The sequence below is a fragment of the Macrosteles quadrilineatus genome, unplaced genomic scaffold (assembly GCF_028750875.1).
Source record: "Macrosteles quadrilineatus isolate MER2022 unplaced genomic scaffold, UCM_ALF_1.0 Scaffold_7__1_contigs__length_78375512, whole genome shotgun sequence".
Taxonomy (NCBI): Eukaryota; Metazoa; Arthropoda; class Insecta; order Hemiptera; family Cicadellidae; genus Macrosteles; species Macrosteles quadrilineatus.
Window position 1 is genome coordinate 56,121,403 of NW_026542600.1, and position 16,887 is coordinate 56,138,289.

The 16,887-nt window shown below is 35.1% G+C and overlaps 2 protein-coding genes across 2 annotated transcripts in view; both read right to left on the bottom strand.

Moving 5' to 3' along the window:
- LOC128998296 (cuticlin-1-like) overlaps positions 1-16,887 on the bottom strand; it is a 101,296-nt gene that overhangs the window by 32,677 nt on the left and 51,732 nt on the right. The gene's annotated exons all lie outside the window — the stretch shown is intronic.
- On the bottom strand, positions 6,616-15,591 carry LOC128998298 (metaxin-2-like). Its single transcript, XM_054424374.1, has 3 exons — positions 15,407-15,591; positions 7,064-7,231; positions 6,616-6,838 (listed from the first exon to the last, which is right to left on the bottom strand). The coding sequence occupies exons 1-3, from the start codon at positions 15,450-15,452 to the stop codon at positions 6,756-6,758; spliced, it is 297 nt and encodes a 98-aa protein (XP_054280349.1). The 5' UTR covers positions 15,453-15,591; the 3' UTR covers positions 6,616-6,755.

Sequence of the window (16,887 nt, forward strand, 5' to 3'; positions counted from 1 at the left end):
GAACACTGTTTGCCGACCTCAGTGCATACAGTTCGCATTGCAATTATTGAAGGCAACTAGTCCTAGTCAACTGTTTGAAAGTTGTCAACCGCTTCGTCTTCGATTAATGTTTAAATTATTCAATATTCAATGGTTCTAATTGAACTAATTATTGCATTAGCTTAAATTTTTTATATGTAAAATAAATACTATGTCACCGTAAAATGTAATGATGCATTATTTCTGTTGTTATGATTGCATAATTGATTTCTACAAAATAGAGCTATGTCATAGAAACGAAATAAATAAATGACTACCTACACTATTCACTATATTGTATGATTAATACAATAAATTAATCACTAGCCCAAAAGTAAATATGGTTGGTTTAATGTGAGTAGTGGTAGAATTCTAAGTACTGCAGTAGAATAGAATTGTCATACTATATCAATTGGTAGCAAATTTACTCGTAAGATAAAATGTATGCACAGTTTTATAACAGCTGTAAGACTTCCCATTTAAGTACCGGTATCATTGAAATTGTATAACTTCCATTGAACAGAAATGAGATAAGTAGATATTGATACACAGATATATGAATTTTCATACACTTATAATATGACGAATTCAAAAAAGTTTTATCCGTCAAATGTGCTAAATATTATGTAAACTATCAACTTTTTAAGCTATAATGATGTTACTACAATGGTTAAAAATGTTTCCTGTGAAACAGTGGGAATAATTCGTTTTAAAAGAAATCATTCATCATGGATATAGGAAATAATTAAGATTCTATAATCATTGCCCTATCAACCTAGGCCCTTTTCCTGAGTGTTATGAGGTTTATGTTTTGATTTATTTTTGTGTAAACCGTAATATAATCCCCCTGCCACAGCAAATCTGTAGACTGAATTTCCATTTGCCTGATTATATAATTTCACTAAAATATGTTAGAAAATTACCCTTTTTCCATATTTATTTATATTTTCCTATTTTTCCTATTTGTCGGTATGGAACTATTGTGATAGCTTTTTGTTACAGTGCAAACCATGGATGTATGGATGGATGGATGGATGTTTGTGACAAGCAAACGCGAAAAATACTAAACCGACAAGGTTGAAATTTGGTATGATGATAGATGACATCCCCGATTAACATATTCTTACCTCAAAAATTCTTTCAGTCTCCGCCCCGGTGGCTCTGGCTCTGGACTTTCTCTAGTTAACCTTATGAAAATTCATATTTAAAAAAATTAAAGAATTTTGTCAGCCGTTTCAACTGTACAAGTTGGTTCTATGATATTAAACAGCATTAAAAAGTTATAAGGCTTGCCAAACAGGGTGCAGCACTATTATGTTGTTTGTTTGCATTAATGACCACAGCTAATTTGAACCAACTAGCAAAAAAAGTTGTGGTACACAATGAGAACTTTACTTTTTCCATGGTCTAGGTGCAAGAACATCAGGACTATGGTAGATGTGTGCTACACAATAGGATACCGTATAAATTAAGAGACCAGTTTTTTTTTTTTTTTTTTTTTTTTTTTAAATCGTGTCCTCTTCCATAACTGCAATAAGCATTTATACTTATATGTCAACCCCGTACGAAGGACGGGTACTCTGCTAGTAACACAATAATACAAATACAGTATACTAATACAATAATACTGTAGGTTTCCGTAGTCTGTGGCCATAGGTTCATCTGAACTGTCAATCAATTCTGAGAAATTCACAGTTGTAAACTCTTACTAGTCTTTTTCTAAGTTCACGTCGCACTCGCAATTAGTTCGCATGTTTTATGTAGGAAAACAGGTATGCCCTAAGTCATAGCATTTGTAGGTTAAGTATAATAATAACAAACATGCTTATCGTAGGTTTGTAGGCATACTTGTTCAAGAATATGCCGTGGTAGGTTTTATTTATAAATTTTATGTTTTAATTCTTGTCTAATGACGATATTGATTTGTATTAGTGCGAAAATGTTAATTTATTTGTCAAGGGCACGAGCGGCCCTCTAGTCTATGTATGTTACATGAAGCACAACATGAAAAAGAATAAATTAAAGGAAGGTAAAAAACGGATCAGTTGCTGAAGGTCTAAATCTCGGAAGGTCTAATCAGACCTTCGACACACATTTTGCAGTTTGTACTTGATGCTGAGGATCCCATGAATCCTGTACAAAATAAAAAAAATGTTTCATTCAAACTACAATTTTATTATTTTATTACTTTTCCGAGAACCAGCCTTTATCAGGACTTCCGCTCCCACGCTAGTTGGCAACGTCAACTGTGCTATATGAAAACAATAAATCTTGAGTAAATATACTGTAATGTTGAATTTTGAGGTTGTGGTGTTCCTTCGTAAACACATTCAATTATGATCTAGGAATATGTAAATTTATTGTTATACGTTAACATTATTGATATTCGATTCGCTACAGTACTATTAAACCTATAACATTTTCAATTCATGTGCGTTGTATTTTAGAGTTGGGGAAACAAAAGAACCCTGTGTGCAACTTATTTATATGATACTAGCTGTGTGCCCGTTCTACGCACGGGGATCTTAAAGTAGTCAGTTGAAACCTTCTTATATTAAGAAAAGCAGTTGGTTTGCATATTTTCAGATATGCTGGCAAAACTATTATATATAAACCTTCGCAAATACAGTATCTGACAGTTTCAAGCCAAAACAAATCTATGAGGCATAGCCCTAAGGCCTATAGTTGAAAGTTACTTCCCACAATGGTTAAAGGCATTTAAAGTACTACCTCAACCTTACCATTTAACACTTTATTCGGGTTGACATTTTCATTATCAAGGTGCTCTTGTCCTTTTCGTGACACTGAGAAATAAGGACATAAATGCGTTACCAACAGACATACACACAAAAATACAGAACTTAATTAGGGAATTTGCTACGTTTTAAGCATAACAAAGTACATATAAAATTAGAATTTGAAATCTTTGTCAATGTCATCAAATTTTATCATAACAATTTATATTTGCTTGGACCGAAGATGACCCGAAATGCTGCCGACGGCTTACTTTATAAAATGAAGTACTATAGACAATTTAGATTGGTAATGGTAATTTACCTATAATAAAAATTACCAAAATAGGCCACGAACTATTGATACATAAACAACGTAAATCGTAAACAATTCATGATGGTTTGCTAAACAAATGTTTTACTTAAATGAGTTATCATTTTCTTAGCATAAACTAACATTTTGGAATCCAGACAGAAAAAGCAAAACTTATACAGTTAAGGCATCAATTAAATTGAATAAGGCTGTAATACCACTGTATAAATAAGGTGCAACACCAACGATACGGTAACTAATTTGTAAATTACAGTGATGTGTTGGTACGTAAAAATGATTCTTGCTGCTACCAACGGTTCTAAGGAAAAAAACCAGTACCAAAAACCAACGTTTACAGTTAAGAATTACGTCTGACAAATTAAATTCGTTAATCAAGTCCCAAGGTTATTGATTTCTTGGTTTTGGATTTTCTCGTGAAAAGTTATCGGCAATCAAAATTATTTCCCATTAATTGCTTTATTCGTAAACAACTTTTAATGTAAACTTATTCAGTTTGAAAAAAAAACAACCTTATAAAAACAACTGTTTGTTATTTAATAGATTACGCAGGCCTATTCTCTAAACAATGATTGGTATATCTTTTAACATTAGAATGAAATGTGACAAAAATCATGCAATGCTGGGTTTTTGGACGTTTGTAATTTTATTTCTTAAGTAGGGAGGCCGTGTATTCTAGGGAAAAGTACCGGTAACAAGGATTGTCGTCGAAAAGGTTGTTATGAATAATTGGGTAGGCGTAAGTACCCAAGAGATGGGCTATGGGCCTACTGGCTGTATGGTCCAGCGATTGCATCATACGGTGAGTAGGAACAGAAAGTGACACATTGGAAAAGCGAGTTTAGCATCATCCATAAACCGTAAACCTCTGTTACAATCACCCACTGCAGTTGTGATTTTTTACCTTACACAACCACCATCGAAGCGCCGTCAATGAGTTAGTAAGGTATTGGCGACGATCATTAATAAATTCAAGTTTCCCAGCCCTATACAACACTGATTCAAGGTTATCAAAACTCAAGAACAATTTTATACACAAAGAATCTCTGGTTCCTAACCTGGATGATGTTATTAAATTTCATTTACGGTTTCACTATATTATTCCACTTGCGATTAATTAAATCTGTTATGTAAGACAACGATTTTAATCTCACTTGGATAAATGGGCTTTGCCTTCAAAACGTGATCGGAAATGGTTGTGGTATTTGTAAACATATCAGTGACAGCGAGAAAAAATAATCTTGATCCGAACAGCTGTTCGTTATTTCATAGATCATTATGTGATAAAAATTAGACGAAAACTTGACAAAAATCGCACAAAACTGCATTTTTTAAAGTCCGTAATATTATTTACTAAGTAGTGAGGCCATATTTTAATGGCTAAAGACACTATCGCCAATCCAGTGAATACATTAAAATGACTTGGATCTTGATAGGTACTCTCGTTTTCCTGGAGAAGATTGCGTAAAATGTCATCTTGAGTGTTACAGAAAGACAGGAAGACAGACAGACAGAAATTTAGATGAGACTTGTTTCGGCTTCTTTAATGTATAAAACGTAAAAATAACCTACAAATGAATGATTCTGAGCAATGTACAGACAAAACACCAATTTTATTTATATAGATTCTCATTGGTTGCAATTTAATAAGTGGTGTAGCAAAACACAAACACAAAATTTATTGAAATGAAATTAAGTCAATGTTAAGTGAATACTATTAACAAACATATTTGCTACATAAAGACATTTAATTGAAGCCTAAAAAACAGTTCGAAAAAGGCATTCTATTCTTTATACTAGTAAAAATTAAAATGAGGGTATAAAAAATAGTTTTCAAAGATCATGTTGATCAATGTACATTCATCTAGTCTTGAAAAAATAAGTATTTAAAAGCTTACTCCAAACATAATGAAGTTGATCGGTTGTTAAGAAAATGTCATCATTTTTCAAACCATGTAAACCTTATAGTTTTCCAACTGTTGCCTTGTTTATTTTTTTCTTTTTATGTTTTTTTTACTTTATGATGTTTCAATTAATGGTTCAAATATTCATAGTATATATATTTCTGAACAAGAACATATACCCATGTATATATAACTAATAAACGTTCCATAAGCATTTTACACGAGAGAACACTATTCGGCAAGTAGCCGGTCATCGTAACCGGTCATCATAAAGGAGCTTGGACGTCGTGCAACAGCGCTGAGCTATATTGGACGTCGTGCAACAGTCAAATATTTATTGGACGTCGTGGCACTTGGACGTCGTGCAACTGGCAGCGACTTTGGACGTCGTGCAACACTCCCGCAAATGTAACTTTTTTACAATTCTATAGTGCGCTGTTTCACGACGTCCAAGTGTCACGACGTCCAAATCTTGTAGAAAGACTATATTTTTGGCAGTTACTGTACTTTTGGACGTCGTGGCACTGAATAAATATTATTGGACGTCGTGGCACTTGGACGTCGTGCAATGCATCCTTTAATTCTGGGTATAATTGCCATAAATACCCAGGTCTGAGCATAAAGCATAATCGGCATAAATACCCTGGTCGCATGGTTGCACTGGTCCTGACTACTTATGATTTTTTAATTTTTATGATAGATACATGAATTTATTTTATTGAAAGTGAAGAAAAATAATTAGTAAAGTAATAATTATTATTATTTAGAAAGACAGGAAAACTTAACCTAGTAGTGGCCTATGTGTAAACAACTTAAGAAAATAATTTAAATTCAATCTGTAGGATGGCAGGATTTAATAATATTTTTGTTCTAGCCTAAATCTTTTGTTGGTATCAATGGCATCAAAATAAAAATAAAACTAATTTCACAAACTTGTGATACATAACATTTGAATCTATAGCACAATAAATCTGTAAAAATTATATTAAGTTAGACCAATAAACAGGAGATAATTTTTTTTAGTAGGTTTATCCAAATATATTATTGTTTCCAACTAAGCGGTTACACAGAAAAGTTTAATTACTTTTAATATTCTGGCATTCTGCCTATGTCAATCAGGCCTTAGGTCTGTCTAGCCTTCCAAGGCATTTATACAATAAAAATTTTAACTATCATAATTTAATAACAGTAGAAGTAGGTTTAGGTTCACTATTTCTCTGATTAGGTGTTGTCTTGATTTCATTTCATAGGGAGTGTTTAGTTTCTAGCATTCTCAATCCCAGGTAGCATCACAGGCCTGTTTTATTACTGCACACCTTTAGTTTTTAATATACTATTTTTTAGTAAGTTAAATTTAACTTATGTTACTCGATTTAAGACACGAAACCCCCTGCTAAATACTACAACTATAAATACAACAACTAGACATTCCATCCCCATGTTAAAGTTGTAGCCAGGCTTTTTAATAAAATTTGTCTTAGTTGATGTGAGCCACCTACAGATTGCGCTGATCTAAATTACTGATTTCTGCCGATTACATGATGGTTTTTACCAAGTCAAACTGATGGAATGACTTATTATGAGCTATAGCAACTGTTGTGACCCAGCAACTATGTCAGTACCGTAACGAAAAATAAGGTACAAAATAGAGTTTTAGACACTAGCGCAATCTGTGACTGGCTCACACAACTACATTATTTTTTAGTAAAAAATTGGCGACAGCTGATCCATATAGATGGGATGTCTTCTTCTGTATCCAATAGTCAATGGTTATACCTTGTTTTCAAGAAAGCTCATAAGAGGTTCCAGTTCAGATATCAGAAAAGCACCACATTTAATGAACGGGACTCGCCCTGCAACCAAAGTTGACAGTTATAATACAAAATGATTGTATAAAATTACATAAAACCTATGAAGATTAACACTACATAATCTTATTTGGATCTCTGGATCGATGAATGACGGTGTGCAGTTAGTGTAACTTACATTACGGTATTTAAATATGACCTTTACTGGATGAAAACTTAATACCTACCTATTAGATTCTCTTGGCTGGATCATAGAATTACATAAGTTACCTGAGGGTGACATTTCTTCAGCATTTCGTCTCTGAACAACTTCATATTGCAGATTGCACATCCTAAGAAATGCTTGGACTGCCAATGAGCTTGCATTATCCGGCAGTAAAATCTGTTCTGTTTCAAAAGGCTGGAATAGCTTGACATCGTCTGGCCATGGTTCATTCGCTATAAAAAAATAATGAAATAATCATAGATAATATGATTTAAAATTCATATTGATAGGTAAAATTCATTTGGTAGACCCAACATAAAACCCACTTCAGTGTACCTCCTATAGATCATACTGGATCACAACAGATTTTGATATCTACATTCTACTGTTGGATTTATATTGATAGTCAATGTAGTGAGAATCAAGTTTTCAAACTCATATCAGCCCTAAGGCCCCTCTTGGGGAGCAAGCTGGCGCAGTGGTTAGAGCGCGGGACTTCAGTCCCTGAGGTCCCGGGTTCGATCCCCGCCAAGTCACCAATGGATTTTATCTAATGTGAAAAACAATCCCAGGCTCGTGCCTAGCGTCCTAGGACAAAAAAAAAAACAAAAAAAGGCCCTCTTAAGTCAAGTATTATCCTGGGCGTGGTTAACATATGCATCAAGTGTGACTGATTCAATGGAAAAAAGATTTGAGGTTGTTAAGCGTCCTCGTTAGTACGGTAATGTTGTGATGAGATCAGATGATTGAGCAGTGTTCAATTCCATGGGTCTGTTAAGAAACCATTAATAACATAGCCTAAGTCTAAGTTAATTATTAATAGAGGTTGGTAGACATGATCTACCTTAAAAGAAGCAATCTGTTATAGTGAGTTTTAAAATTAAGTTTTAAGTGGTAAAATACTAATGGATTTAACTTGGTATGTGTTAATATTATCTTTGGACTATTAAGTATCAATTTGGACGATATAAATCTGTGCCGTAAGTTGCTTTTATTATTTCCTAAAGCTTTGATAACCTTGTAACTGAGACTGATAAGACATTGCGGCAGCGTGTTTGTTACGACTGCGCAATCATTGCCGCGCAGCCGTGTTCAGGATTACCAGTTACAGGCAATTCTACCCAGCCGCCGCTCCCTGCCACTGCCGTCGTCGAGCCGCCGACACCGTATTTACGGAGTGCCTACACTTTCAGAGACGCAACCAACACGTCACTCAGACGGAGCAGGGTGGTCCCAGGTATTGCAGGCGCTACTACTTCATTGGTAAACCGTGCGCACGCTTTCCCAATCTGACTACATTAGCCTACAATTCTCTATGGAAGGACCGGGCGATTTAATGCTTGGTTGTACAAATTTTTGTACTGAAACGGAAAGTTTAATTTCTGAATTTTGTCTCCAATTAAGTAAGCTTGTTGCTAATAGTGAATTGAATTGTTTTGATCACCTTATTAATGTGGCAGCAAAAGTTGTTTTGGAATTTAATGTTCTATGTGGTGAGCATCTAGATACCAATCAGAGATTAAAAGATGCCGAGTCCAAAATAAAAGAGTTGGAAGGCTTCCTGGATGAGTCTAAGCGAAATTTTCGATTGAAATTAAATGAATCTTTGGTTGTAAATGATAGTTTGATAAGTGAAAAACAAACTCTGGAAAGTAGGATAGATGACTTGAATGACAGCCTAAGAAAGGTTTCAAGTAAAAGTATAAAAGATAGAGACTTGCAATCTAAGTTTGATATACTTGTCGAAGATTATGATAGGCTACAATGCGCAAATAGTAAATGCATTGTAGAAAACAGTCGATTAAAGAAATTGCTTGACAAAAAATCATTAGAAGCAAGCGAATTAGCAACAAAACTTTGCGATGTGTCTGAAACTCTCAACAACCTGAAAGCTAACATTGATGACAAAACTAAGTGGTTATCGGACGATCTATTGTCATCATATTTTAATTTGTTTAACTCTGAAATTTCTATCCACCGTAAAGATGTAATGTTTGTGGGAGCAGCAGTTACACACATTCTAAAGCTAGAAAATAAGGTACAAGTCGAAGCGGTGCTATCTGAATTAGATTTTAAAAACAAGCGACTTGTTTTCTTCTGTTTAAACAACTCTCTGGATGATGGAGGTGGAACCCACTGGAGTCTGTTAGTGTTAGATACAGCCTCAAACACTGCTGTGCACTACGACTCAGCCCAAGGCATGAACAGACGCCATGCTCAGATACTGCTAGAGAATCTAACCATATGTTCCAACGTCAAACTTTTAGAGGGCAATGTGGCCCAACAGACAGCCAGCTATGAGTGTGGGCTACATGTCATTGTCAACGCGCGGCTGCTGTTAGCGCAACTCTGCTCAGAGACTTCAGCTCCTACCTTCCCACAGCCTAATAACCCACAGATCCTAACAACCACTGAGACTGCGTCTACCAACAGAAATATTAAGAATAAAACTACTCAAAGTCCGGTTTCTGAATTGATCAAACATGGTTCTAATGACAAAACTTCAAACAAACCTGTAAGCTACACGAAGACAATACCACCCCTCCCCAAGCACCAAAATAATAAAAATAATATTCTAATTTTAGCAGACAGTCATGGGAGATACCTTAGTAAAAACCTATCATCTATCTGGCAAGGGAACGACTACAATATAAACTGTATTTTTAAACCAAATGCTACGATGGAGGAGGTTCTTATTAAAGTAGAAGAGCTTACCAAATTATTTACAAAAGCCGATACAGTCATTGTACTAGGAGGGTCCAATAATGAAATTGTACAGGCTGAGTTAAGCTACTGTGAAACTATAAGAACAATGTTGAACAAGACAAATCACACAAATGTCATCGTCTCTGCTCTTCCTTATAGACATCACACACCAGGATTAAATAGAAGAATAACATACATAAATATTGACTTGGAACAACTTCTGATTCAGCATGAACACGCTAAATTTCTTCCCCTGAATGAGCTTCCTCGCCACCTATATACAACACATGGACTACATCTTAACAAAAAGGGTAAAATAAAATTGGCAGCTATGATAAAGAACATGATTACTCCCCAACAGAAGCGGAAACCACAGCTTAACACCAATGTCACTTGGCAGGAAAAAATGCCAGGCATAAGAAAACATGACATTAATGTTATAGAAATGGACATGAGAAAAGCCATCAGCCTAATCAAAGGGGATCCATCTGTTGCGTTTGCCCACACAATATCCAGAGATATCAGCCATGAAAGGAATATGACTGCCGGTGTGGCAGTTGCATTCAGACAACAATTCGGTAGGCCGAAAGAAGTTGACTTCATTAATACAAAATTGACGTGTCAAAAGGTGCCAAATGGAGCAACAGTATACAGCCTGGTCACAAAAGAAGAATACTGTGGCAAGCCAACTGTACAAAACTACGACGAGGCGTTCATGCAGCTCATTGAGGATTTTTCGAAGAAGAAATTTGAGACAATAATATGTTCGCCCATGGGTTGCGTACGGGACCACATCCAGCTGAAACACTTCTCCAAGAACGTTCGAAGACTGCATGAAACAACAAATGCAACAATCTGTGTGCTGTCTTGCGACCAACCAACGGCAAAGAGAAGATTGTGGAATGGACTTTCTCACTCCAGCTTTCTACAACAACTGGATAAAGCAATTCGATCCCACAAAGATGAGCAGTCTTCTTCCTCCACGTCACAACCTAGACACCAGAAAACACCACTGAAATCTAAGGAGGCCAACTTACTTACTTCCACCACAACTGACCGCGACAACATCACCACCTCTACACCTCACCCTCACGAGTGTCCACCACTGACCATGTCTGCTGGCAGCACTTCTCCTCGGTTGGTACCTGGTCCTCTGGAGTATAGTGAAGTGGTAAAGAGTGCAGTGCAAAAGCAGAGTATTGTGAAAGTGTGTGAATCTCAGTCCTGCACAAGTCCACTTATCTTAAAGAGTAAATGTATGATTAGTGACCCTGATAACCACCAACCATCTACGCCTTACCACACCACTAATGACAGTCAATCCAATATTTTCCTGCCTTTAAACTCCCTATTGATTCCAGTAACTCCACCAATCTAACATTACCAACTTTGAAACTAAACATCCCTCACAAAATATGTGCTAAAAGTAAAACTAGACAAATTTCAAGTAATCATAGCAGTAGTAAGTTCAATAATAATTTTTCAATTATACATCACAATGTTCAACACCTTCCCTCCCGTCAAAACCTTCTTGAAATTTTTCTTAATGAGACCAAACCAGATATTATTGCACTGAGCGAACATAAAATGACACCAGAAGAAATTGTTTTGCTAAATATTTCAAACTATGTGGCAGCATCTCATTTTTCCCGAAGTTTGGGTCGAGGGGGAGGAGTTGTTATCCTAATTAAAGATAATGTCAATTTTAAATGTGTAGATATTCCTGCTATTAAGGATTTACTTGTAGAAAAAGAACTTGAATGCTGTTTAGTAGAAATAATAACTAGTAAATTCACTTTTGTACTTGGTTGCTTATATAGATCACCTAAAAGTTCAAATTTAGATGTGTTTTTTGAAAATTTTGAAATACTTTTAAATGTCTTGAACAAAAAATACAAAAATATCATAATTACAGGTGATTTCAATATAGATGTACTAACTAAAGATAGTAGATGTAAGAAATTTGTAAATATTTTGTCTAGTTTTAATATGAAGTACTTGGTTGACTTCCCTACAAGGGTAACAGACCACTCAGAAACTGCTATTGATAATTTTGTAACTAATATTGACCCTAGCCATTTTAGAGTAACGGGTATAGTAACTCATATATCTGATCACGATGGCCAAATTATGGAGTTTAAGAATATTAAAGCAATAAAAAATAATTTGATCAGAAAAAAAATAAGAAAGTTTGATTGTAATAATATACATTCTTTTTGTAAAAGTTTAAGTTCTGAGTCTTGGTCTGCTGTTTTCCAATCTACTGTCTTTACTAAGTATTATAGTTTTTATAATATTTTTAAATACTATTTTGATGTTCACTTTCCAAAGCAATATGTTACTGAAAAACAATATAAAGCTAATCAATGGATTGATGAAGTGTTGAGAACAAAGCAATCTGAAATTGTTAAGTTAGAAGCACAGTTTAGAACACATAAAGATATAAATTTAAAATTAGTAATCAAAAATAAGAAAAAGGATCTCAAACATCAGATTATAAACAATAAAAAGAGATATTTTGAGAGAAAAGTCTTGAGCTCAAAAAATAAAATTAAAACTACTTGGAATCTGGTAAATGCAGAAACATGCAAACCTTCTAAGATAAATAAAAACCTTAAAATATTTTATCAAAATAAATATATTACAGAACCAGATATGATTTGTGAAACATTTAATAACTTCTTTGTGAATGCTGTTAAAGAATTAATTACAACCAACATAAAATCAAATCACTTAACAACCACTTGCAATCCGACCAATGTGTTTTCCAAAATCACATTTAAATTTAAAACAGTAACAGAAAATGATGTAGGAAAAATATTATCATCACTTCAAAATAAGCTTTCCACCGGGAATGATGATATTCCTATCACAATAGTTAAGGCATCATGGCAATTCATATCCATTCCTTTGACTCATATTATTAATCATTCATTAATGTCAGGTATTTTTCCAGACCAGTTTAAAGTGGCAAAAGTAATCCCCATTTTTAAAAAGGGGGACCCCGAGGATGTCAGATGCTATAGGCCTGTATCATTGCTTCCTGTATTTTCAAAATTTTTAGAGAAGATTGTGTACAACCAACTTTTAGATCACCTTGAAATAAATTGCCTCTTAGACGAGCAGCAGCATGGTTTCAGACGAAAGAAGTCCACCATAACAGCAGGTGTGGAATTTGTTGAGTCAATCATAAATTCGATTGATAAAGGTGAAAAAGTCATTGGTATCTTTTTGGACCTGTCTAGAGCCTTTGACACTGTAGACCACAGTACTCTCATAAATACACTAAGCTCTCTTGGAGTTAAAGGCACAGAATTGGCATGGTTTAAATCTTACATTTCAGATAGGAAACAGTTTGTAGAAATAAGTCATTATTTTAATAATTCAAAACCTATATATAAGGAGACATATAGTTCGAGCTTGCTAAACATACAATATGGAGTCCCCCAGGGATCAATTCTAGGTCCCTTGTTATTCCTCTGTTACCTGAAGGGTCTACCAGGGGTGATATGGGACAAGAACAATAAAATTTGTCTCTATGCCGATGACACTAACATGATTGTAACTGCCAATAGTAAAGAAAACCTAGAAATTTCATCTCATATTAACTTATCAATGATTAAAGACTTTTTTGATAGTAAAAACCTTCTGCTGAATTCACAAAAATCTAATTTTGTAACATTTACAACCAAACAGACTAAGCAAAAATTAAATCCCACAATATTCATTGAAGAAAACTTAATAGATCAATTAGAGAAAACAACTTTTTTGGGATTAGTTATTGATGAAAACCTAACGTGGAACGACCATGTAAATCTTGTAGTTAAAAAAACAACAAGTGGTTTGTATGCTCTTCGGAAAATGGCAACCTCTTGCAATATTGAAACTTTAAAAACAATATATTTTGCCTTAATCCATTCACATGTGTCTTATGGTATCTGCATCTATGGGTCAACCTCTAAATTAAACATGGATAGAATATTACTCCAACAGAAAAGGGCATTAACGGTAATTTTGAATCTAAAAAAAAATCTGATGTAGTTAAAAATGATTTTTCCAAATTGAAAATATTTACAGTTTACAGCCTCTTTATTTTTGAAACAATAAAATTTGTAGTATCTAACAATAAACTAACATTTGGTAATACTGTCCATAGCTATAATACAAGACCCCATCGATTGGTTAAACATCATAAATTAGAGCTTTTAAAAAAAAAATCACCTATAAAGGAAACAAATATTTTGATCTTTTGCCACAAAATATCAAAAAAGAAATAAATAATACAAACAGATTTTTAAATTTGGCAAAAGCATTTCTAATCCAATCAGCTTTCTTTTCTATCGGGGAGTTTTGTTCTTGACTCTTTTGATTTTGACTCTCTCTTAATAATTTAGAATACAATTTAACCTTATGTATTTTTTGAATAACCATCTCACTTAGTTTTAGTTCCCATGACTCTATTTCATGTAACTATGTTTGCATATTATGAAATAAAGATATTTTGATTGATTGATTGATTGATTGATTGATTGAGAGGTTAAAATACCTTATAATCCGTCAGTGTGATCAAGTCACCGATGAAAAGAGAACGGTTTCAACCCATCAAAGAGGTTCATCTTCAGGCGAAAAAAGGACACATAATTACTCCGAAGAGGTCGTAAAAAGGACAATAAATACAAAACGAAGAACAGTTACATTTAAACACATTTTAACAAAACACACGTGTCTGGACTTGTAACTCAATGTATGGTAATTATATAGACCTCCGGACCTCACGCAAAATTACATTTTTTTTTCAAAATGGTCGAAATTTCATGCTGATTTCAAAAATGATTGCCGTTTATTGCGGAAACGTCCCGTTTTCCCGGAAGATGGGAAAAACGGGAAAAATATTTTTTTGCTCAAAACCAATGTTGTGGGTAAGCCTACTCAAATTGTGCGGAATTTCATCCTGAACAAGAATAACTTATGTAGTTTTTATTACGATCGCTATTAAGTAAAATATCACTGGAAAGGTTAACTAACCTAACCTAACCTAGTTTAGGTTCCTAAACCTAAACTAACCAAACTTAACTTATGAACTTAGGTTAGGTTAGTTTATCAATAACATGAGTACGGTATTGTAAGTAAACTAACCTAACCTAACCAAACTTAACCTAACCTAAAACAACCTAACCCAACCTAACCTAAACTAACCTAACCTAACTTAATGTTAGGAAAATGCTAACTTAGATTAGGTTAGGTTAGGTTAAGTTAGGTTAGGTTAGTTTAGGTAAAGTTAGGTTGGGTTCGGTTGGTTTAGGTTTGTTGTTGTTTATTTGTCAATCAAATCAAATAGCCTACGGTTTAAACTTTCTTAACTGGGCTAGGCCTACGCTAATATCGATTGAAACTATAAATTTGATTAGTAAACCTTCATTTGATTTTTTCATTATCAGTAAGTTTGGTTAGCTAAGTTATATAAGGTTATTACTGTTTCATTTTATAATTTATATAGGCCTAGGTAGTTAAAAATATCGATTATTAAACGATAGCCTAGGCCTATTTCAATCGATATTAGCGTACATATAGCCCACCCAGTTAAGAAACTACCCCCTCATATGAGCTAAAATGGTTGATTGATAACTTTATTTTTAATTTGTAGGCTATTAATTGATGAGGAACATTTGACAGGTAATACAAAAAGGTAAACTAGGGCCTACCTCCAACTTCACTATCAATATTATTCAACACCAGTTGTAAAGGCATGATTTCAGAAGCCCTATGGATTGAGGGGCTTTGAAAAATTCCCACGACTTCTTTGAATTACTTCCACTAGTGAAAAAATGGTATGACAATATTGACAACTGGAATTGACAAACTATAAATTCTCCAACCTCCAACTTACTAGAGCTAGAGCAGCAGCAGATCTAGAAGAGAAGAAGAAACGCAGAACAGAACAAGAAACGAAACGAAGGAAGGCTGAAATTTGGGTGGAGTGGAGGTAATTCAAAGAAGTCGCGGGAATTTTCAGCAGTGTAGAGGGTTAGCGATAGCACCGCGAAATACGTGACCACGGCGAAGCCTTAATACCTTAATACCTCCTTCTTCGTCTTTTACCCACAATGTGGGATTGACAGCGTCACTTTAACACGACTACTAATACAAAAAACAATATTTACAACTATTTACATACTTCCGGCAGGCTACAGGCTTCTTAAATCATCCCCTAAATACTCTGAAATATCGTAATAGGCCCGGCTCTTGATGAAAGTGGTTAACACTGCCTCAAATTTTCTCAAGTCCAACAACTGGATATGTCGTGGCAGCTTATTGAACAGACTTATGGCTGACACACTATAACTAGCCTGGGTCCTAGATAGTCGCACCCTTGGTACATCAAGCTGATGGCGCTGCCTGGTGTTACTGGTGGACGTCAACACGAGTGGTGAAGGTTGTTTTATTAGCCCTAACGTGCACCAGACAGAGAAGTATGTAGTGGCCAACTACAGTAAGCACACCAAGTCGTGCAAAGAGGGGTTTGCAATGAGCACGATACTCACTCCCAGTAATAATCCTTAATGCACGCTTCTGGAGCCTAAGCACTTCAACAACCTTTGGCGAGTGTCCCCCACGCCCTTCTCCCAGAGGGGAGGGGCCGGGCACAAGCTGACCGAATTGAGTTGTTGGTACCAACATGATATTTGATCTAAGTAAATGGCACCTAGGTGAAAGGTTGCCAAAAAGAAGGCCTCCCGTCGTTTCAGACTTGTTTGAGTAAAAAAAAACGTATTAAATTTAATAGCGTTAGAATGGGACCGCGCCGAAGTTGGACAACGACACACGTGGACAACGATAAAGTTGGACAGGTTAAGTTTCCAGGATTGTCGTTTGCGTGCAACGTTACCACTGAGCTAAAATTATAACTGGAGGTAGCACTGCCATGGCAGAAGTCTGTCAAAAGCGTGTCGCTGATTTTGTTAGGTTGGTATAGCAGCAGGTTTTTTCATCCAATAACATGGCTTCTATAACTAGGTTTGCATAGCAGTGAGTTTTTTTCATCCAATAACATGGCTTATTTATAACTCACACCTCCCGCAAACATGGCGGCTGGCGACACGCATAGTTGACATTCAGTGCTAGGTACCTCCAGTTAGAAAATTGGGAGTGGGACATCAGATCCGCTTTGCAAATTGCGAGGTGT

Bases quoted from the DNA above. Each gene is read 5' to 3' on its own strand.
- LOC128998298 (XM_054424374.1), bottom strand. From the start codon at position 15,452: ATGCCTTTACAACTGGTGTTGAATAATATTGATAGTGAAGTTGGAG. The intron at 7,232-15,406 runs GTAGGCCCTAGT...ATTTTTTTATAG, and splicing joins TATTGATAGTGAAGTTGGAG to CGAATGAACCATGGCCAGAC. The intron at 6,839-7,063 runs GTAACTTATGTA...CTTTGGTTGCAG, and splicing joins TGAAGAAATGTCACCCTCAG to GGCGAGTCCCGTTCATTAAA.